The sequence below is a fragment of the Grampus griseus genome, assembly GCF_964374135.1.
Source record: "Grampus griseus genome assembly, chromosome: 18".
NCBI classification, from domain to species: domain Eukaryota; kingdom Metazoa; phylum Chordata; class Mammalia; order Artiodactyla; family Delphinidae; genus Grampus; species Grampus griseus.
In genome coordinates, this window is record NC_139012.1 from 32,384,945 (window position 1) to 32,407,387 (window position 22,443).

The 22,443-nt window shown below is 36.3% G+C and overlaps 1 protein-coding gene across 2 annotated transcripts in view; it reads right to left on the minus strand.

Moving 5' to 3' along the window:
* Positions 1-22,443, minus strand: part of PIBF1 (progesterone immunomodulatory binding factor 1) — a 212,244-nt gene that overhangs the window by 4,149 nt on the left and 185,652 nt on the right. Inside the window, exons 17-18 of one of the 2 annotated variants that reach the window (XM_082675883.1) lie at positions 7,519-7,692; positions 4,907-4,984 (exon numbers count right to left, since the gene is read on the minus strand). In XM_082675883.1, the coding sequence (XP_082532009.1) occupies positions 4,943-4,984; positions 7,519-7,692 (216 nt within the window). In that variant the 3' untranslated portion in view covers positions 4,907-4,942. Of the gene's footprint in view, positions 1-4,906; positions 4,985-7,518; positions 7,693-22,443 lie in introns of those variants that run through there. The other variant, XM_082675882.1, reaches the window with a different exon arrangement.

Sequence of the window (22,443 nt, forward strand, 5' to 3'; positions counted from 1 at the left end):
ACTGTACACTTAAAAATGGGTAAAATGGTAAACTGTATATGTTTTTTATCACAATAAAAAACAAACAAAAATACCAAGAGCTTTTTAAAAAAATGTTTTGAAAAAATGCAGCAATACTGAAAAAGTGTATTGTTTCCAATGTGAGCTACCTGGACTTCGCTGTTAAAGAAAGTTACATATTTTATTAGATATTTTACATTCTAAAATAGAAAAAACAAAGAGAGTAGTAGGACCTCATTTCCTACATATTTACTAGCAAAGCAAGTTTCCATCGGAATCTATTTTTACCTGGGTATACTGCCATTTAAAATTTCCTTAGTTTTAAGATAATGATGAGATCTTGCAAAATTCAGCTGCTCAAAAACCTTGAGCATTTGGGTTTACTTCTTTCGGGCCTTTATTTAAGCGCCGTCTTCGCAGAGAGGCCATCCCTCCCTATTCTTCACCCATCGACTGCCCTGTTTTATTTTTTCTCCATAGCATTTGTCATTTTTTCACTTTCTCTACAATTTATTTTTTGGTTTGTTTGTTGCTTTACAGTCTAATCTCCAAAAAAGAATGTAAGTTTCGTGGAGGCAGGAAGTTTTATGCCTTTATTGCCTCTAACAGTGCTTGGCACAAAGGAGGTGCTCAATAAACATTTCGTTTTTTTGTTTTTTTGGTGGCCATGCCATGCGGCTTGCAGGATCTTAGTTCCCCAACTAGGGATTGAACCTAGCACACCACAGTGAAAGTGCCGAGTCCTAACCACTGGACTGCCAGGGAACTCCCAATAAACTTACGCGGGCCTCTCACTGCTGTGGCCTCTCCCGTGGCGGAGCACAGGCTCCGGACGCGCAGGCTCAGCGGCCATGGCTCACGGGCCCAGCCGCTCCGCGGCATGTGGGATCTTCCCAGATGGGGGCACAAACCCGCGTCCCCTGCATCGGCAGGCAGACTCTCAACCACTGTGCCACCAGGGAAGCCCCCCAATAAACTTTTTAAATGAATGAATGAATGTTGTTTGGGTTTACTATTACAGATGCCTCTCAGTTCAATTTAAATCTGGACATAAAGCCTCATGAGAGTCTATATTCAAGAGTTGCCCCTATGTAATGTGAAAGAAAACGCCACTACAGTAGTGTAATAATATGGCTCCAACTAATCAGGTAACACTGCCCTTTATAAGCATAGTGGGCAGTATTTATGATTCTAAGTAACACTGCAACTATTGAGTGGAAAGGAAAATAAGCAATAAGATATGAAAATAGCATATTCTGTTGTATGAACTCAAGATATGTTCAATCTTTCTATTGGTAAAGTTCTGTTCTCAGTCACATTACGGTCTGAAACTCAGGTTACCTGCAAGTACTTAGGATAGAATAGGCCAACTTCTCATCTACATCAGTATCTATGTCTCAACACTACCAAAATTCAAACAAATTTCATGGAGATAATAATGATTCTGGAAAGTTGATTTCTGATTCTCGTGAGACATACGTTCTTCATTTCTAGATATTTTGTCAGTAAGGTACTATCCATTAGTGATGGCCCGAAGTTCCAGCCACTGGAAGTTTCTAAGCCTTTACAACTCCTGATTAGTACTGAGCAACTAGCATTAAGATAGAGCACAGAATGGCAAACTATGATCCATGGTCTGTTTTTGCATGGATTGCCTGCTAAGAATGGATTTAACATTTTTAAAGAAAGGTAAAACCAAACAGAATATGCATTAAGATGGTATGTGCCTCATAAAGCCTAGAATATTTACTGTCTTGCCCTTTAAGGAAAAATTTGCCATCTCCTGATAGATGACTGTTAAATAAAGTGGGCACAGAAATTCAGATTAACAGTTAACTGTTTTTTATTTTGGTAATTCCACTTCTTTACCTATTTAAACAGTAGTGTTTCTTTTATGTTACTATCTTAAAGTTATTTACCCTTTCTACCCATAAGATGGTGCTTTGGGTAACAAATTTTGTTGTGCCTATTTAGTTTTTTTTTGGCCACGCTGTATGGCATGTGGGATCTTAGCTCCCCGACCAGGGGGTCGAACCCATGCCCACTGTATTGGGAGCGTGGAGTCTTAACCACTGGACCAACAAGGAAGTCCCATGTATATGCAGTTATTAACAGAGTTAATATTTTAACTGAAGAGGGCCCTATTTTCTGACTATTTCACACTTCTGTTTTTTTTTTTTTTTGAATTTAAGACTTTCATAGGTTCCATGGTATGAAACCCTTTTCATAATATATTTTTCACACACACACACACACACACACACACACACATATATGACGTGATGTTAGACATACAAATTACTTAAAAGTGAGCGTTTATATTGGGAACATTGCTTTAATTTTTATGTGCTGGTTTAGATTAATTATATTTGTAATTGTATAAAGAAACAGCACAAATTAGTGGTGTTAACAGGCCCTGAAGTAAATTGTATTCCAGATGTAGGAAAGAGCTCAGAGGGCTGTGATAAAAACAAATGACAGGATTAACTGTAAAGCAACCAGAAGTAATTTACTGTTCCAGTGTGATTTGGGAGATAAATAACTGATAAGATGGGTACTTTTGTGTCATCCATAAGCAGGCAACTAAAACATTAATCTATAACTTGGGGATTATAACATATTGAGAAAGAATGCTGACTGATAAATGCAGACATAATAAGCCTGGTGGATTATTCCTGGAATCTAGAAAAAGAGCTAGAAATTAAGAATCTATTAGTGTTCAACCAGCGCCACTTCTCTAAAGAAAAGAAATACTATGTCTAGTAGATATAATTACTTGTTTTAAAAAAAAAACGATATAAGCTAGGAATTGAGGAAATAAATATTTATGATTCCTCAGAGGCAGGGCCCAACTAAAATGTGTCTAAGAGAGCTGACCCAGCTTTCCTACCAACAAAGTGACAAAAAGAGAAACTGCCCCAGATCATTCAGCCCTCACGGCTCTACTTCCACGCTCACAAAAAAATTCCTTATTTCTAATTTAGCTTAGAGCTATATTACACCGGGAAGAGGCTGCAATTAGTATTCCTGAGACTCGAAATTGAAAAATTATTTTTAAAAATGTAAATGTACATAGCTAGCTATCTTGAGGTCTGAGCATGTTCTGGTCAGATAAATCTAGATTCAACATGAAAAAGTGAGAACAGGGACTTCCTTGGTGGTCCAGTGGTTAAGAATCTGCCTTCCAATGTAGGGGATGTGGGTTTGATCCCTGGTCGGGGAACTAAGATTCCACATGCCGTGGGGCAACTAAACCTGCGTACTCTGGAGCCCGCGCGCCACAACTAGAGAGAAGCCCGGGCGTTGCAACGAAGATCCCGCGTGTCGCAACTAAGACCCGATGCAGCCAAATAAATAAATAAATATTCAAAAAAAAAAAAAAAAGAAGAAGAAGAAAAGAGAAAGTGAGACCAGAGCTTCAAAACAAATGTGACAAAGCATTAGAGGTATGAAGAGCAATTTCTTCCCTCAGCTCCTAGACATGGCTGGAGCCCCTTCAATCTACCAGCAAAGTTCATTTACCCGGCGTGCCATACAAATGCTATACTTTTCTATGTGTGTTATAATGTGAAAAATGTGGGGTGGCACAGAGTTAGGACGTGCTCTGTGGTAATGCTATCCCAGGGCGGCACCCTGTGTCTTAAGACATCCAATGAGTTGTATTCATTATATTAAGTATATTACAAATAACTGCTAAATTCCATTTTAATGAAGTTATAAACTTTTCTTTATGAATAATGAGAAACACTGCTTTTTATAACCTATCAATTTAAATTTAAAATTTTTTTTGGTAAAGTACACATAACATAAAATTTACCATCTTAACCATTTCTAAGTGTACAGTTCAGTGGCATAGGGTATGTTCACATTGCTATGCTACCATCACCACCATCCATCCACAGAAGTCTTTTCATCTTGTATAATTGAAAATCTGCACACATTAGACAATAACTCCTCATTCCCCCTGGTCCCTGGTAACCACCATCCTAATTCCCGCCTCTTTGAATTTGACTACTCCAGGTATATCCTATCCACTGTATTTTCCTTTTCTCCTAAGGAAAAGTGTTCAGTGGTGAAATGACTGAAGTCAGGCATAAGAATGTAGTAAGAGAGGAATGAAGTCTAGATTATTAAACATCCTAGTTTTGAATAATGAAAAGGAACACAAATTAGAAAATGTTTTGTGAATATTATACTCTTTGCCCTTGGAATTTCTCACTCTTTAACCCTTATTGTCCTTGTCAAATCAAGGTCAACCTCAAATACTTTCTTTTCCTGGAGTCCATCAACATCACATTCTCTCTTCTTTCTTTGAATTTCCATAGCAGTTTATATTTCCTTTAAAGTAGTTTGTATTTCCTTCCAAGACCATGGTCTTGGAAGTTGCTGCTTTCACTCTCCCTGGAGTTTATTTAGTTCAACACTAAAGTTCCCCACACAGTTTAGAGTTTTAATGGCTAAGAAGATAACTAAACTGGGGAGGCAAATAACTGTTGTTGTTTTTTTTTAATGCTGTGTTACCAGATATTTATTGAGTACCTGCTCTGATCATGTGCTATGTAAGGCAATGGGAACACAGCTTCTATCCTCAAAGCACTTACATTCTGTGGATCAATTTAGTCTTTGTTGGTGCATCGAATGCCTGAAAAACAATTCTCCCACATCTGTGATTTCAACAGACAGAGCTTTTCTATAAAATACACCTTTTGGGGTTTTCTTATGTAAATATCACATGAGCACTGCAAAACGTTCACATGATTATACAAATATGTAAAGAAAAATGTCTCAAGCTTTTATTTCTCCCTTCCTCCTCTGTAACATAACACAGCTCCACGTTCACCCCACTGCCCATTTGACAGGGGCTTTGTGTGTCTTCCTCATATTTTCAGTGCACATATAAACACACATCCATCGATCCATCTCTCTATCATTGAATTGAATATCAGGGAAAAATACCAACAGCAGATAATATCAGCCAAAAGATCTGGAAGTAAATTAGAAATGTTTCCATTTTAGCTATAAAACCATAAGATTATGTAATGATTAGATCTTATTTTCAAATATTTGCACCATAAATTCCTTATTGACAAGATGAGAGAAAAATGTAAGAAAAGCACTATTATGGAAAATTGAAAATACTGAAAATAATAACCGTAAAAATTAGGATGCCTTAAGAGAATCATGGATGTTAGTATAAAAGAAGTCCAGCCCTCATTTCATGTAATCTCCCTCCTAATTTTATAGATAAGACCCAGTTCAGGGCATTTAAATGACTTGCCCCAGGTGACCTAGTCGGTTCCCATTCCTAATTCTGCAGTATTAGCACACAGTCTTGATCTGACTGGTTTACAGCACGATATCTGAGTTTTCATTAGGATGTAGCTGAGATCATACCTTTTTTGAAAAATTTTCTCTTGTATATAAAAGATAGTTTATTATAGAAAAAAAAAGAAAATACAGGTAAGCATAAAGAAGGAAATAAAAACTACCCAATTAATACTTCATATTTCAAACCGTCTTCATTTTCTTTTCATTGCAGAACCTTATCTCGAGATACTGGAGAAATCTGTTACTTATGTACTGGTGACAGGATTTCAGAATATCAGAATCAGGTTACCAAGCTAAAGTCAGAAATGTAGGAGGTCAGGGTCAGAAGGAATAGTTCATTGCTTGGAACAGAGAAGGGTCAGAAAAGCAGATCAGGGAAGTGTGATAGGCTTTAAGTATGTGGCTGTATCTTGCGGTTTTCCACCAATTCTACGTTTTCCATTAGCATCTATGTATTCAGTCTGCTCTCTTCTTGTAGATTATAATATAATAATAGACACATCACACTGTCTGTCGCAATCTTAGCCGACTTCCTCAGGGAAACTTGCCTAGCCATGGCCCTTCTGAATAAATAGCCCTAGGCAACTTTCTTTGGTACCCTGTGACCCCCTGGTCACAGGTAAGGGCAGCCATTCAGTAGGCTGGCTAATCTTAACTAGTCTTGCCACAAGGGGTATCTGCCAACAAGGAGAAGCTGGGCCAATTAAACTTGCTTTTGGAAAATACAGGAAGAACTAGGTTATAAGAGAGGAGATTAGGGAAAGGATGCATAGAAATACGTCTCAAGAAAAGGGGCTGTGAGCAAGTTGATGACGAACTGGGAAACATGAGTAAGCAGACACCAGGAGAGAAACATAGGGAAGCTGAAGTACCACTAGAGGAAAAGACCTATGCACTCAGTTGTGGAAATCCATAGAGCTGCCTTGTACCCAGGCTGGTCAATCTCGATTTCCTGTGTTCTCCACCCTGTTAGCTCAGCCTGTATTGCTACGAGGATCCTTATGATAATTATCCCTTATTTCATTTAGACTGTAACTCTGTCATTTTTTTTAAAAAAGGAGGTTGAACTATGTAATCACCAAGCAAGCTCTCACATCCCAGTGATCTTGAGTAGCATGTTCTGAATGTATAATGAAATAGCTTAGATCAGAAGTTCCCATACTTGACTGATTATTATAATCATCTAGGGAGTTAAAAAAAAATTAAGATTCTGGGGACTCACTGAATCAGAATATCGTACAGAAAATCTTTCTGGTTTTGAGTCTCTATGTTCAGATGGTAGAAATGTTTCTTCTGAGAAATTAAGGTATGGAGGGGAAACCATGTTGAAGTAAAGTGAACTATTTAATGAGGTTACTCCTATTTCGATTCTGTTGCCTTTGGATTCTTATTACTTGTTAAAACATCATTTTCAATATTTCCTAATTTATTTTCTATTTTAATCCAAATTTTTCTAATTTCTTGTTCTTCGACTAATTTCCAGGCACATACATTTTTACCTAATAATGCATTTCAGTTTTTCAGTTTATGTTAATACGATTGGTTTTATACTTTATAAGAAAACTCAAAGCAAAATATATTATTTTACAAACAAGAGGGGGTGGGTGATATTTTGCATCCCTTTTATTCTTATGCAAATTTAAAATGACAAAAACAGGCAATTCTGGTTGGCATTTTCACTGCCGAGGGCCCAGGGTGCAATCCCTGGGCTGGGACTAAGATCCTGCAAGCCACAAGGCACGGCAAAACAACAACAAACAAACAAACTTCTTTATGCTTATCTGTATTTTTCTTTTTTTTCTACAGTAAACTTTCTTTTATATACAAGAGAAAAATTTTCAAACGAGGTATGACCTCAGTCAGCTACATCCTACTGAAAACTGAGAGATCGTGCTGTAAACGAGTCAAATCAAGACTGTCTTTCTGATTCATTTATAAGTCGTCCCTGGAGACTGGAGGAGGACAGTGCTAGAGTAATGCTAATTCCTAGGCAAGTCTGATATGTTAACTAGAAATATAAACCCCAACTATCAACTGTTAAGATAGGTAACATATACATTCAGAAAAAGGATAAATACAGACCTTTTAAAGTTAGTTTGAAACCACTATGAGAGGAAAGAAATTTAAGTAAAATATATTTAGTAAAAATAAGAGACACTAACATTCTAAGTTAATTTTTATTGTACTTACAAAGAGTGTTGGTTTGGGTATAAATATATTGTCTTCATGTTCTCTAGGCACATTCAAAGTCTTTGATTTCTGATTTCCTGTCACAGTTTTGGATTCCATTTTAGTAAAAAGCAAGTTGTCCTCAGAACGCTTACTATGCATATTAATGATAATCTGTTTCATTGCTGCCAATTCCTGTTGTGTATGAAAATAGAAGATGGAAGTATGATTTTAACAAGCAGACTCATAATGTTGATGTTAAAATATTTATTTTTATTCTTGAAGTAGAAAAAACATTTGAAGCAATTACTACATTATATAAATGAGGAAAGTTGTGAAAAAACAACATATTAATATTCAATAATTATGCACATGAATCTCATAGTCATTAAATGATAAATATATCATTCCAAAGGGGAAAGGGGGTAGGGATAAATTAGGAGCATGGGTTTAACAGACATATACTATTATACATAAAAGAGATAAGCAACAAGGATTTACTGAACAGAATAAAGAAATATATTCATCATCTTGGAAAATAATCTGAAAAAACATATGTATAAATGATTCACTTTGCTGTACACTTGAAACTAACATGGTATTGTCAACTATACTTCAATTAAAAAAAGTATTATTCTGTAGCCTAGTGGTTCCCCAATTTTTCTGCACATTGTAATCACCTGTGGAGCTTCTAAAACAACTGATGCCTGTGTCCCACCCCCAGAGACTGTGAGATAATTGGGCTGGGGTGTGGCCTCAGCTCTGAAATTTTTTAAAGATCCCCAGGTGATTCTAACAAATTTGGGAACCACTGGCATAGCTACTTTCCCCCATAGTTTCTCTACACATGCTTGATAAGCACATTATTTAGACACTTAACTTCTCTTCTGCCTCTTAAACTATTCTATTTCCTTTTGAAGTCTTACATGAAGATGCAAGTGAAAAAGAGTCCAAAAATTTTTTTCTTGCCTATTAATCAGCAGTTCAAACAGTAAGTTTGACATAGCTTCAGGATTTCTTTAACCATGTTATTCCCAGACTCACAGACATGGAAAACAAACTTAAGGTTACCAAAAGGGAAAGGAGGCGGGGAGGGATAAATTGGGAATTTGGGCTTAACAGATACAGACTACTATATATAAAATAGATTAACAACAAGGACCGACTGTATACCACAGGGAACTGTCTTCAGTATCTTGTAATAAACTGTAAGGGAAAAGAGTCTGAAAAAGAATACATATATATAAAAAACTGAATCACTTTGCTCTACACCTGAAACATTGAAAATCAACTAGACTTCAGTAAAAACAAAACAAAACATATTATTCCCTCTTCTTTTACAAATGAAAACCTGAGTTAGCTTTATCAGTCGTTGTTTGAACTAAGAATTCATTACACTGAACTTCTTGAAGAACCCGGATCAAAATTTCCACTCATTCCCTCTTCCAAGTCTTTTTTGTCTTTTATTTTCCCCCATAGTCAAACCTTTAGCACCAAACACTAACTAGTGGATATTTATGCTTAATTACTAAATTGATTCAATCAAACACAAGAATATGGAGAGAGGGCGGACTGAACTCTCCTTTACCTTATTATCTGTACAACAGTGGTAGGCTGTGTTGGTGGTAATCTTTTCCTATTATTTTATTGCATCTTCATGCCAAGACACAAAAGTTAGGGCGACAGAAAGATGTTCTGCTCCCTTCTACTAATCTGTTTATAGACATCAGCTCTGTGTCAGAGCAAGTTCCTACAGGCCTTTTTTTTTTTTCTGGCTGTCATTAGTTCTATTTAGAACCATCTAGCTTGAGTGGGTATTTTAAAACAGAGCTGTTGAGTTTAAGCCACAGAGTCTTAATAAACCTCAGGGCCGAGAGAGGAGCTGGAAGAAATGGTGCCAGAATCCACTTTCTCATTTCTGTAGGACTGAGGCTGGCTTGGCCAATGCACATGAGGATGTGTCTACCTTCAGAAACTGCCAATCTGATACACTTTTATTTGACCCTTTTGAGGACTCATTGCTTTTGAGATCGTTACTTCATTTACATGCTTCCCTTTAGTGAAGTATATACCACTGATTTAATGTTAAACATGTCTTGTGTTATGGTAGATTTCAGTTCCTTCTTTACTTACCACACGATAAGTAGAGGGGAGAGGGGAGATGACGGTCTCTCAGCCTATCAAAAAAACACTTTTTATCTGAAAGAACCTCTTTTTACTAGCCGTAACTTTTGTGCCTTGGCATGAAGAGAAAATAAAATAATAGGCAAAAATTTCCTCTATCACAACCTACCACTCTATTACAGATAAATAAGGTCAAGGGGATCATACCTCCTGGCAGAAGGGAAGGGAGGGAGAGCAAGGCTGAGGAGGAAGAAAAGGAAGGAGTTGGTGGGGTACCAGGCAGAGGGCTTTGGCTCCTGAGTGCCCAAGAGGAGGCCACAGTTTTGTTCTCTGGCTTCACCTGCTGCTCGTATAGGAACAGTTACAGGAAGCAGATCACCCCTGATGTTGGTCAGGAGACAGAAGGGAAATTCACAGGTTTGCTTTATTTAGACTAGGATCACCCCAACTTAGCATGCTGTCACAGTACCACTTTTGTTCATCTGATAGTATTATACAATGTTAGTTTAGCATGGGTTTTTGAAATCTAAGTAAAGAACACTGAAAAAGCAACAGAATTCTGTAAAATTCCTATTAGGATAATACACAGCTACAATGGACACCAAAATAACATGCAGAACAATTCTGTTCAGTTTTATTATGTTTGGTCATATAGATGATCTCTTTTATATCAATTGTAAATTTGAACAAAGAAAATTCCACTTTAACATCAAATAGTATCCACGATACCACCACAGACTGAGCACACAGAAAGCCAAGCATAGGTAGTGGAGATATTTTAGTATGAGGTTAGGAGTCAAAGACACATCTATTCCTGACTCTGTTATTAACTGTGTAAACTTAATCAATCTACTCTCATTGAACGAGCTTCAGTTTCCTAATTGATAAAATGTATGTCTGTGTTACCTTTTTGGATTTTTGCCAGTCTGATAAGTGTTTGGGTATGTCTATTTTGCATTTCTCCTGCTGTAAGGGTGGGCAGCTTTTCAGTTGTTTAAGGGTATTTCCTTTTTTGTTGATATCCTTGGCTCAGTTTTCTACTGGGTGACCGGTCATTTTCTTTTACATTTCAAGGCTCTCTTTACATGTTAGAAACATTAGCTCTTATCTGTAATATGAACGGCAGTTTTTCTTCCCTTTTAATCTTTTTCTTGACTTTGTTTATGCTTTTTATTTTCTTTTGTTTTTTTCCTGTGCAGAACTTTCTGGTTGTGATGTAGCTGAACATGGCAATCCTTAATTTTATGGTCTTCCCATGTTTCCTTCTTCCATTTTCCTCAAGTTACTTTATGGTTTCTTTTTCTTTTCTCTTTCAAACATTTAGATTTTTGATCTGTTTGAAGTTTATCCTGGCTTATGGTGAAAGGTGTGGATTCAGCATTTTTCCCCCCTTGGCTATTCTGTAATAACAACATCATGTACTAAAGAGACAATTTTTTCCTCTGATTTGAGATGTTATCTTTATCATATACTGAATTTCCATAAGTGTATGATTTATTTCTGGACTTTTAAATTCTATTCCAATTGTCTATTCATGCACCCATGTCACACCGTTTTAACGTTTAATGATTGAGGGTTTTTTTGGGCTATGTTCTTAGGGATATGGGTGGGTTTATGTTGAATTAAAAAAACAACAACTTAGAACTGGCTTTTATGATGCTGAATCTTCCTTACCATGAAAATATTTTAATATTTCTTTTACCTACATTTTTGGCATAAATTGTCCTTCCCTAGTTGATGTTACTATTACAATGAAATGTTTGTGATTCACAAAATCCCAATTTGCATATTGACAAAGCAAACAAAAATAAACCAACATAACATACAAGAACCAGAAAAACTTGTCACTACAAAATGGGATCCTTTGTTAGGATTAAGTCATCTTGAAATCTGGCTTGGTCCTTGCCACGTTCTCTTGTCTGCCTCCTGATTGCTGGCTCCACCTCCTATTAAGAGTCTGCTCTTATTGTTTGGACTTGACTTTCACATGTCATTTCTCTAGCTTTTGGTTCTGCTTTTCTCTGTTCTCTAACTGTCCTTCTGTGATTGGTCAGCAGGGTTATTTGTACTACTGTTTAATGATTTATAAATACTGTTCACTGCAGAGCAGAGAGTGTGATTAGGTCCACAGAAAAGGAACCTGTGATGTTCAAAGGAAAATGTTTCAGGTATCAAGTTCAACTGGATTCTTTTTCTTACATTGCATCTATCACTCAAAATCATGCCATTTACTTAGATTCCTACTTGGGCCCTGACTTTCTCATAGAGACTTTTCCCCCCCTTCTTCTTAAGAGTTCTTGCCTTTTTTTCCCTCATTGATGGAACTAGTATATGTCTTTTCCCATATTACCTAAGATTATCTAGCTTAATCATACTGTTTGCTGGGATCAATTTTGTACTGACTTCTTTTAAGACAGCTGCACAGTTGTTATTCTGAAATTTCTTTTTATTGCACATCTTGGCATGTTCCATTATTTCTTGCATTGCTCTCTTTCTGTCGTTTGATGGCAAACAATCTAGTAATTTCATGAGAGAGGGTACTGTGGTAAAGTACTGTGCTTCCCTTCAGAACTTTGACGGTGTTACATCTCTATCTTCTAAAGTCAAATTTCTAGGAACTATGAGGCCAAGCTGATCTTTATTTCTTTGCAGGTATTTTATTTCTCTCTGGAATTGTTGATATTGTTTAGCTTTTCCCTGTTAATTTCTGTCTTCTTACCTTTTTCTAAGCTTTAGGAGAGTTCAGTGGCTTTTCCTGACATCCTTCTACTGGCATTTTTACTTACTTATAATAACTTCATGATTTTGATTTTAGCAATTTTTGAAAACACCAGAAACTTTTTCTGTATAATGCTTATTTTCTGTAAATACTACTTCCTCAAATCTTTCTGAAGAAACTAATTACAATACTTTGTAAGTTCTTTTCTGTTACAGAAATTTTTGTTTTCTCTGGAGAAGGGAGTCAGTTTCTCTGTTTATTGTGATTTTTCCCTTTTGTGCTATTAATTTTCTTCCAGTTTCTGACGGTCTTTGGTTGTGTGTTCCAATTTATGAATGAAGGAACAGATTAAATGTTTTCTTTCTGCTGCTATGGGCCATTCATCTGAATGAGACAGTTGAGTACAATCTCTGGATATGTGGATAAGAAAATCTGTCAAGCAGGCTCCACTCTAGGGTCCTCAGGTGGAAAGTAGGCTCTCTTGTCCAAAATGACAAAATGTGGAGTGTCCTAATATGTGGCCCCTTCGTTTTGGCAGTCTTAGTCTATTCCTGGCAAATGTTCCATTAATTTAGAAAGCCATTTGTCAAAATATCTTTTTAAATTCCTGCTTTTTAAAATTATAGAAGCATTACTTGTTCATTATAAAATTCAAATACAGCAAAAGTGCCATGCCTCAAATTCTTTCCTTTTACCACTTGTATGAGACCTTTAAACACTCTTCTATAACAGTTTGATTTATAATAATATTCATTAATTCTGATATGCTTTTATAGTGATTTTCAAAAACCTAATAGTATATATCTTATAATTCTAGTATATCAAATACATAAGACAATTACAGTAACTTCAAGAATGAAGGAAACTTTCATTAAAACGAACAAATGTAGAACCGCATCTGATTACACAATTGAAACTTAAAACAAAACAATAAAAAGCACATTGCAGTACAGTACTCTTCAAAATGGAAGAGTTAAGGACATTCTTATGAAAATTCCAGATGATGATGATGATGAAGATGATGACTGTTACTATACAATCTCTATAAAAGAGATAAATTGCTCTCTTGAATCCGAAAGCACATATCTTGGCCATTTAATATAAACTATTTGCATAGAGGGTGGCATATTAAAACAGCTCAACTGCAGAGCAGCTGCTTAAGAGTATTGCATAGTTGATGCCAATAAATTGCTGAAAGTTGTAAACTCTGCAAAGATGTTGGCAAGGGGACACATAGATGGCATTTCTTGATGAAAATAGCTCTGACAAGTATAATGCAAACTATGTGCTCCACTGGAGGTTAAATGTAAGTGCTTTTCTAGAGGAGTAACAATGTATCTGGCAGTCAAGTCAGAATTCTGTGCATCTTTCCTACCTGAGCTAATGCAAGGTAGAAACCAACCTTGTTTAAACCAAGTACATTCATATTTTGGAGGTTTAAACTTCATCTAAAAGAGTATTTAAACAACATTTTATTATGGAAATTTTCAAAGATCCAAAGAGAAGAGAGCATGGCATAGTGAGCCCCCAGTGTCTATTGCCCAACTTTAATCATTATCAACATTTTGTCAGTACCATTTTTTTCAAACAGCTTTATTGAGATACAATTCACATACCATATTGTTATCCATTTAAAGTATACAATTTTAAAACTTTTTTTTATCACCTCAGAAAGAAACAACAAGTCCTCTAGGAATCACTCCTCTCCTCTATCCCATCCGGTCCTCAACTTCCCAACCTTAAGCAACCACTAATCGACTTTCTGTTTCTGTTGATTTCTCTGTTCTAGACATTTCAAATAAATGGAATCATATAATATGTGGTCTTTTGTGACCAGCTTCTTTTACCTAGCATAGTGTTTTCAAGGTTCATCGATGTTGTAAATCTATCAGTACTTCATTTCTTTTTATGACTAAGTAATATTCCATTGTATGGCTATACCACATTTTGTTTACCCATTCATCAGCTGGTGAACATTTGGGTTGTTGTGAATAATGCTGCTAACATCTAACATTCATGTACAAGTTTTTGTGTAGACATGTTTTCATTTCTCTTGAGTATAAACCTAGTTGTGGAATTGCTAGGCCATATGGTAACTCTATGCTTAATCATCTGAGGAACTGCCATAATGTTCTGTCAACACTGTTTTATCTACTTCCTTTCTAGTTATTTTGAAATATTTTAGAGCAGATTTCAGACCTCAGATCATTTCACTTGTAAATACTTCAGTAGAGATTTTTAACAGATAAAGATTAAAAAAACCCAACCCCACAATATCATTATCATATCTAACATTATAGTTTAAAAGAAAATGTAAATCAATATTCTAAGTGCTCAATGAGAATTTTAAATTATTAATATTATCAAAACAAATTTTTAACACAGTTCAATGTATGATTTTTGAAGAAGTAAAAATACACCTTGAATGTCAATGGCACTATATTCTAAACAATACACAAAACAGATTTTGTATGGCAAATTAACATTCATGTAGTATTTACTATGTGCCAGGCTTTGCACTAAGTATTTTACATAAAAATTTAATCCTCTCCCAAATACCAAGAGGTAGATATGACTTCAATTTTCAAGATAAGGAAACTGAGGTTTAGAAGATTTTAAGAAATATAGCCAAGGACTTCCCTGGAGGCGCAGTGGTTAAGAATCCGCCTGCCAATGCAGGGGACATGGGTTTGAGCCCTGGTCCAGGAAGATCCCACATGTCGTGGAGCAACTAAGTCCATGTGCCACAACTACTGAGCCCACGTGCCACAACTACTGAAGCCTGCATACCTAGAGCCTGTGCTCTGCAACAAGAGAAGCCACCGCAATGAGAAGCCCATGCACCGCAATGAAGAGCAGCCCTGGCTCGCCGCAACTAGAGAAAGCCCGCGTGCAGCAATGAAGATGCAATGCGGCCAAAAATTTTTAAAAAAAAGCCAGATTCATTAGCTATTAAGAAATGAAATCAGGATTCAAATGGGTTCAAAGCTGTCATTATTTAGACGTTATGTACACAGTAATGCGGATGCCTTCTGTCAAGGCCTTTGATAGCCGCAATTTCAGGTTTGGAAGGGACCTTCAAGTTATTTAACCTCTATACAAAACAAAGCAGAACAACAACAATAACACCTGAACAAAGCAAACAAAACATGTCTCCTTATAATATCTACCCTTAGGTTTTAATTTCAGCCTTTGTAGAGATGTATCGCAAGTCTATTTCTGCCTACTTTGAATTTCTTGTATCTCTCTAAGTCTTTTCTTCTCTAAACACCCCCAATCCATTAATCTCTCTTATGACTGAAAAGAATTCTTTTATCATCTTGATTATTTTCCTCTGATTATCTCCTAGTATTCAAAGTTTTGGGCCTAGGACAGAATAAAGAAAGGAGTCTTGACCAGAGCAGAGGGAAGTTAGGCTTATCTACTCCTTATTCTAATGCATTTCAGATGACAAACATTTTTGGAGTCATACCCTATCTACCACTGAAAGCTTAGTGAGAGCTCAAGTGTTTGGTGAATGAGACACAACTGTGCTGTCATAGCCTAGGGGATGTAACTAATCACCTACAACATTCTTTCCTAAATTTGGATATAATCTTAAGGTCATCTTCAACAGCGGAAGGTAGAGGAAGCTAGCAGTAACACACTGAAGTAGGCCCCTCTGAACTGAAATCTGCTGCGACTGTTGACTTAAAACACAAGTGTGGGCACCTTGATTCTGTTCTGATTGGTTTGCGCAGACCCTTTCACTCATCTGATTACTGAATAGTACCTTGGACTTCTAACTGCTTTGCCTTCTGGTATTCACGTCCTCTTGGTGCCTGGCTTTCCCTTCTATACCAGTATTCATCTAGTTGCTGTCTGGCCTTTACTACTTCAGTATAATCGGATAGTTTTTGACGCATGTTCTTGTTGATTTCCATCATCAATTTCAGACTCCAGACTCTATCCTCCATTTTGAGCCCTGGTGTCCAGAGCGTGACTCACTCCAGTGCCTGTACCTTCTCCGTGTTGTATTCCCTGCCTTCCCTCAGTGTCAGCTCCTTCATATGGGATATAGATTTGTTAAGTTTAAATTAAAATACTGCCAAATAAGACCATAATCATTTCATTTCATTGTTAATAATCTCTCCTGGCCAACATATTTCCAGAGACTTACTTTAATAGCTCTGCAGTTTGTTTTGCGTGTTTCCTTATACCCTAGAATTGTTTGGTTTGTTATAAACTGCTGCTATTCTAGAAGTCATAAAAACACAGGGTTAGAAATGATAGCAAGAGGTCATTTACTTGTTCTTTACTGATAAAAAAGGGTCAGAGAAGTGTACTTACTATTTAAAAGAAAACATACCAAACTTCTAAAATGTAGTGGGAAAAATACACATTTCATTCTTTAAAAAAAAAACCAAAACCAAAAACTAGAAAATGACAGGTCCATATGATACATAATAGATGTGAAAGTGTGATGTGAAAAAAGTTAAAAGAGCATATATACACAGATAAAGTATTTTTATGATGAGATAGAATGTTTCACACAAGACAGAATTTTATTTGCAGGACACAACAGAGATATTTGTAATTTTAAAGCTGATGATGAAAAGATGAAAAATGAAGCCAAAATACTTATAAAATCAAAATAATCTGACCTAGTTCTACTAAGTTTTGTATAAGTCCACATAAACATAGAGGTCCACAGAGTACAATCTAAAAAAATTTGTATCTTTTATGCAATTCAAAATTGAGGAGAGGGAACATTCAGTTGCTGCGTCTGTCAAATGGGTATAAGACCATCACAGAGCTCTTGGGACACTTTAGTATAACATAATTGGGCTGAAAAATTTTAAAACATTTTGGTAGGAAGAAGTTATAAAAACTCAAGATATTATTACTACTTTTATACAGTAGGTTTAGTTTTGTCATACTTAAAGTATATTTAAATTCAACATTCACAAATGAGTATTTTTTGCAATAGTTTACTCCCTGAATTTCCTCAGATCTAAATTCACATACCTTTATATGGAAAAAATAAACATTCTAAAACTTTATAGGGAAAATATGACTTATACTGTATGTGTTTTAGGTTTCCACTATAATAACTGTCTTTAAAATATACATTTACATCTAGGAAATCAAAAACAAACTTGAACTTGAAGAGCACCACTACGATGAGAAATGTATGAATCTGAGAAATAATTACATCTTCATTTAAAGAAAAATTAACTTACCCACACACTTTTTGTTTTTTTTAGTCATACTGACTGTTCTGACTGTAAAATTTAAGTACATATGTGTATACAAAAATCGTGTAAAAAGGTATTCTTAAGAAAATTTCAAAACAGTTAAGTATGAACCAAAAAGAATGACACACATATAGAAATATGTAATTTGTTTGAACCCTTTATGAAGTGGATTGCCTAAGGGGCACTTGTGATGCTGAAATGTCCCTGAAACTTTCCGAGAAATCACAAAGAACACAGGAGTTAGAGTCCTGGAACATAAACATACCATAAAAGAATGATAATTATACTGTGACTTCACTTTTCAGAAACCTGGCTAACTGCAGGGTTTGTTTTCTTTTTGTTAAGTGACATTCACTGCAATAAAAGGCAAGTTATCTGGAACCATGGGAGTTAGTCCAACCAGGTAAGTGTGAGGCCTTGCACACGCTAGGCACTTAGTAAGAAGTGGTTGGTTAAATGCTGGTTAAATACTAACTGAAATGCTTGTGGACCTTGAGAGAGATTATTGGCAGAAGTAGTGAGTGAAAGGGTAGAAGAATCTCAGGTTTGAGAAACAGATTTCTTGTATTCCACAAATATTTACTTTTGAGGAGAGAGAATGTGAATATATTAAAGGCTGGTTTCTAATTTGACAGCTTCTAGTGCAATTATTATTGAAGGTTGGAAAAGATCATAGTTAGTTTAACAAACATTCAATTGAATACTTACCAAATACTGTGTTAAAGGCTAATACACAAAGGAAAACTAGGCACTCTATTGGCAAGACAGATGAGTAATTGTGATATATAGTGATAGGAATATTAATACAAGTATTTTTAAAGTTATGGGAAAGAAGTAAAAAAAAAAGATAAGTTTTTCTTTATTGAGTTATGAAGGGCTTCAAAGAATAGATAACATTTGAACTGACTCTTGAAAAGGAAGGAAAAGAGGGAAGGGTCCTACATTCACTGAGTTACTGTCACATGCCAGGAATGTACTATATTGTTTAATTCTCATATAACCCTGTAAAGTAGATATTACCTTTATTTATACATGAGAAAATTGAGTTTAGAGGGGTTAAATTATTGTCTCAAGAATCCATAGCTATTAAACTGTGGGCTTTAAGCGATTATGACATGTTGGCGTAGGTTCATCATTTGTACCAAATGTCCACACTCTGGGGAGGCTGTGCATCGGGGGCGGTGGCAGGGGGTATATGGGAAATCTGTACCTTCCTCTCAATCTTGCTGTGAACTTTAAACTGCTCTAAAAAATTGTCTTCCAAAAAAAAAAAAAAAAGAATCCATAGCTATTAAGTAGCAGAGCCATCTTGCCTGTCTGACTGCTGGCATTTCCCACAGTATTTCAAAATATAGGTGATGTAAGGAATATAAGAGTAATTCCAGCCTTAGAATTTAAGAAGAGAGCTGAACAAGTAGATATGTAATTCTGGGTTAATCCAGCTGTCCACTTCTCCATGGTTACACCTAGCATGCTGAGTGTAAGCTGCTAGAGAAAAATTACACAGAATGGCACTACTACAAATATATGACATTTCATCTTGGCAATTATTTGTTTCTGTAATGTACATCACTCATTTATTACATAGCTATTTCAAACTTCTATTTTCCTCAAAACTCTGATCTTATCATGTGTCTTGCCCATTAGAAAACAACCATTAGATGGGAACTACCTAAATTCTTACCACCAAACCTACTAACTTATTACTTTTAACGTAATTTTGATTTCTCCCCTGCAAAATGTGCCCCACCTGTCTAAAGTTAAATCCCATCACTTCGCCCTGGATCTGCTCCTTTCCCAACACTTTTGCTCAATTGATCATCCTCTCTCTTTTGTACTTTCAATGTCTCTCTCTGTTTGGTTCCTTCCTATCCCCATTTAAGCCGGATACTCTCCAACTCTGGGAGGTAAAGGCCCTTGATCTCATGCTCCCTCCCTGATCACCTTATATTCTCTTATTCAAAGGGTTGCCTAGTTTTCCTTTTACTATTTTTCAACTTCTACTTATTTATCAGTTCACTGCAATCTGCCTTTAGTGCCACTGAAACTGCTTTTTTTAAACATCTTGTTAAATCCAAATACCATTTTCTTTTTCATCTTTGTTCGACTTGGCCCCTTGGCAGCCTAAGCCACTGCTGACAACTTCCTCCCTTCTGAATGCTTCTGGCTTCGCGTGGGTCTACTCTTTTCCTGAGGCACCTGCCATTTCTCTGGTCACTCCTCACTCTTCTTTGAGTAAGCATTTTTTGCTCTGCCCAGCCCTTAAATATTAGTGCTCATCAAGAATCTGTCCTAGGCCTTTTTCTGTTCTCACGCTATATACCCTTACTAGTTCATTTAATCTACTTCCATGTAAAGCACCATCTTTATGCTGTTGACTCTCAAATCTCTACCTCCAGATAACTTCTCTTTCTTGGGCTCCAGAAACTACATTTTTAACTCTCTACTGAATATATCCACTTAGATATTTTCTTGAGTTCTTCTTTCCCAAACCTATTCCTCCTATGTTCTTTGTAGCACCACCATAAACCCAGGATACAAGCCGAAACCCTGGGCATCAATTCTCATTCCTCCTCTCTTCATCATTCTCTAAATTCAGTCAGTCACGAAGCCCAGTGATTCTGCTTTCTAAATAGTTTTCAAATTGGTCCCTGCTTGTTGGACACCATCATCACCAGTTTAGTTCACGATACCACCTATTGCTCAATGAAATACTGAAATAGCTTCCTAAGTGGGGCTCTTACCACTCCCCCTAATACAGCTGCAAAAGAAATCAGAAAAAGGCTTTTATATCAGTTTCTTAAAATTATGCTCAGTATTCTATTAGATACATGGCTGATTAAAGATACTTCTCCTACTTTTGGAAGCTTAGATTCTAAGGACACATGATGAAATATATACAAATAAAAGCAGAATTAAAATTTCCAAAGGTGTTCAGCAAATCTTGTTTCATTAAGGCAAATATGAGTGGATAAATATGAATGAAAAATGAAGGCCATTAAAGAAGACTCGAGAGGTATGCTCAACGAGAGAGAAGCCATTCTAAGGAATCACATTTCGTATACTCAAAACTGAATGTTTAATTTGAAGCCCTGACAATGTTAACTAAGAGTGAGATCCTATCAATCTTTTCCTTTACCTTTTGTAAAACCTAATTATTTAAGATTTATATTTTATATTTTTATACCTAAAAGCTCTTAGCATAAATGAAGACATTTAAGGGTAAAAAAGATTACATTCCACTTGAAAGACAAAGAAAAAGTTATTCTGAAGCATCAAAAGTGAAAGAAAAGAAAAAAAAGATTACAACACCTGGATAAGATATTCAGCTCTGACTTTTCTGGCAACTAAGACGAAAAGGAAGCACATTAAATTACATAGTTTTCATTTTCTGTAAAAAAGACAGAAGGATATAACTTCATCTACAGAGGCACAAATTTTCCTGGAACTCACACAAGCAGTAATTCATCCTGAGATTTTTGTCTAAATGGGACTAAGGAGAAAGATCATAAGCTTTTGTTTCAGAAAAAAAAAGAAAAAAGTTTCGACAGTAAGTACGGTTGAGTTGCTTAACTCTTATCAGCATCAGTTTCGTCTGTAAAAGTAGGGACAATGATATTTATCTCAGGGTACTGTAGCAAAGACTAAATTATGTAATATAAATGGAAGTACTTAGTAGATTGCCTTAAATAGTTTCATGAAACAAAGAGAAATGACACCAGATTTTATTCCGATCTTCTATAAAGGCAGAGGTCATGACATTCAATTGTGCCTTAATGGAAGGAATTTTGTTAGGAGAGATATTTTGCCCCTTTCCCCTGCTCTCTGCTTTCCGAAGGTTTCACTGAATACAGGGACAGAACCTGGAGAATTCAGAATAGACGGACGTGGACAGATATGAGATCGCAATTCAATTTATGATCACATCTTTCAGTTAGTATTTTTTGTGCAGATCCTTTAACCTAATACATTTACTCATCTCAGCTGAGCTTTGTAGTCTGAAAAGGCAAACTAAAAAAGGCTATTTTTCTCCATACTCACCCTCTCTTCACTTTTTTTTATTATTAGGTTAATACATTTTCTCTAAAGAAGAGAATAAAAATCACCTAATACACTTTCCAAATACACACCACCATTTTTTTTTTTTTTTTTGCGGTAAGCGGGCCTCTCACCGTCGTGGCCTCTCCCGTTGCAGAGCACAGGCTCCGGACGCGCAGGCTCAGCGGCCATGGCTCACGGGCCCAGCCGCCCCGCGGCATGCGGGATCCTCCCGGACGGGGGCACGAACCGGTGCTCCCTACATTGGCAGGCGGACTCTCAACCACTGCGCCACCAGGGAAGCCCCACACAACCATTTTTGAATGTATAAATGCTAGAAGTTTATAGAATAAGAGGCCACTATGGATTTTATCATTCCTGGAAACCCTTAAGACCACAATTGAACTCCCAACGTGAGAGAATTTTTAAGCTAACAGTTTTGAGCTAACACGAATAGAAAATAAATCTTTTGTGGCCATGCCTCAACTATCCTAGCATTGTCAACCTAGAACTATCCCACTCATTTTCTTTTTTCATGTAACACATATTGGATAACTATGTAAATGAGGTGGGGATCTCATTTCATATTACCATAAACAGTCTTACCAGAACTAAGTGACACCACTTAAAAAGTTAGAGCAAGAGCTGCCCAGTGCAAAAAGAAAATGAAACACTTTAAATGTTCATTTGGTCTCTTTATGAGTCACTAATTTAAACTGAGAAAATTTAGCTGATTGAAGCAATGATTCATACTAGATCATTTTCACAGGGTCCTGACTAGGGTGAGGCAAGGTCTCAGGTGCCAGCGCTGCACTGTGCATGCCTCTG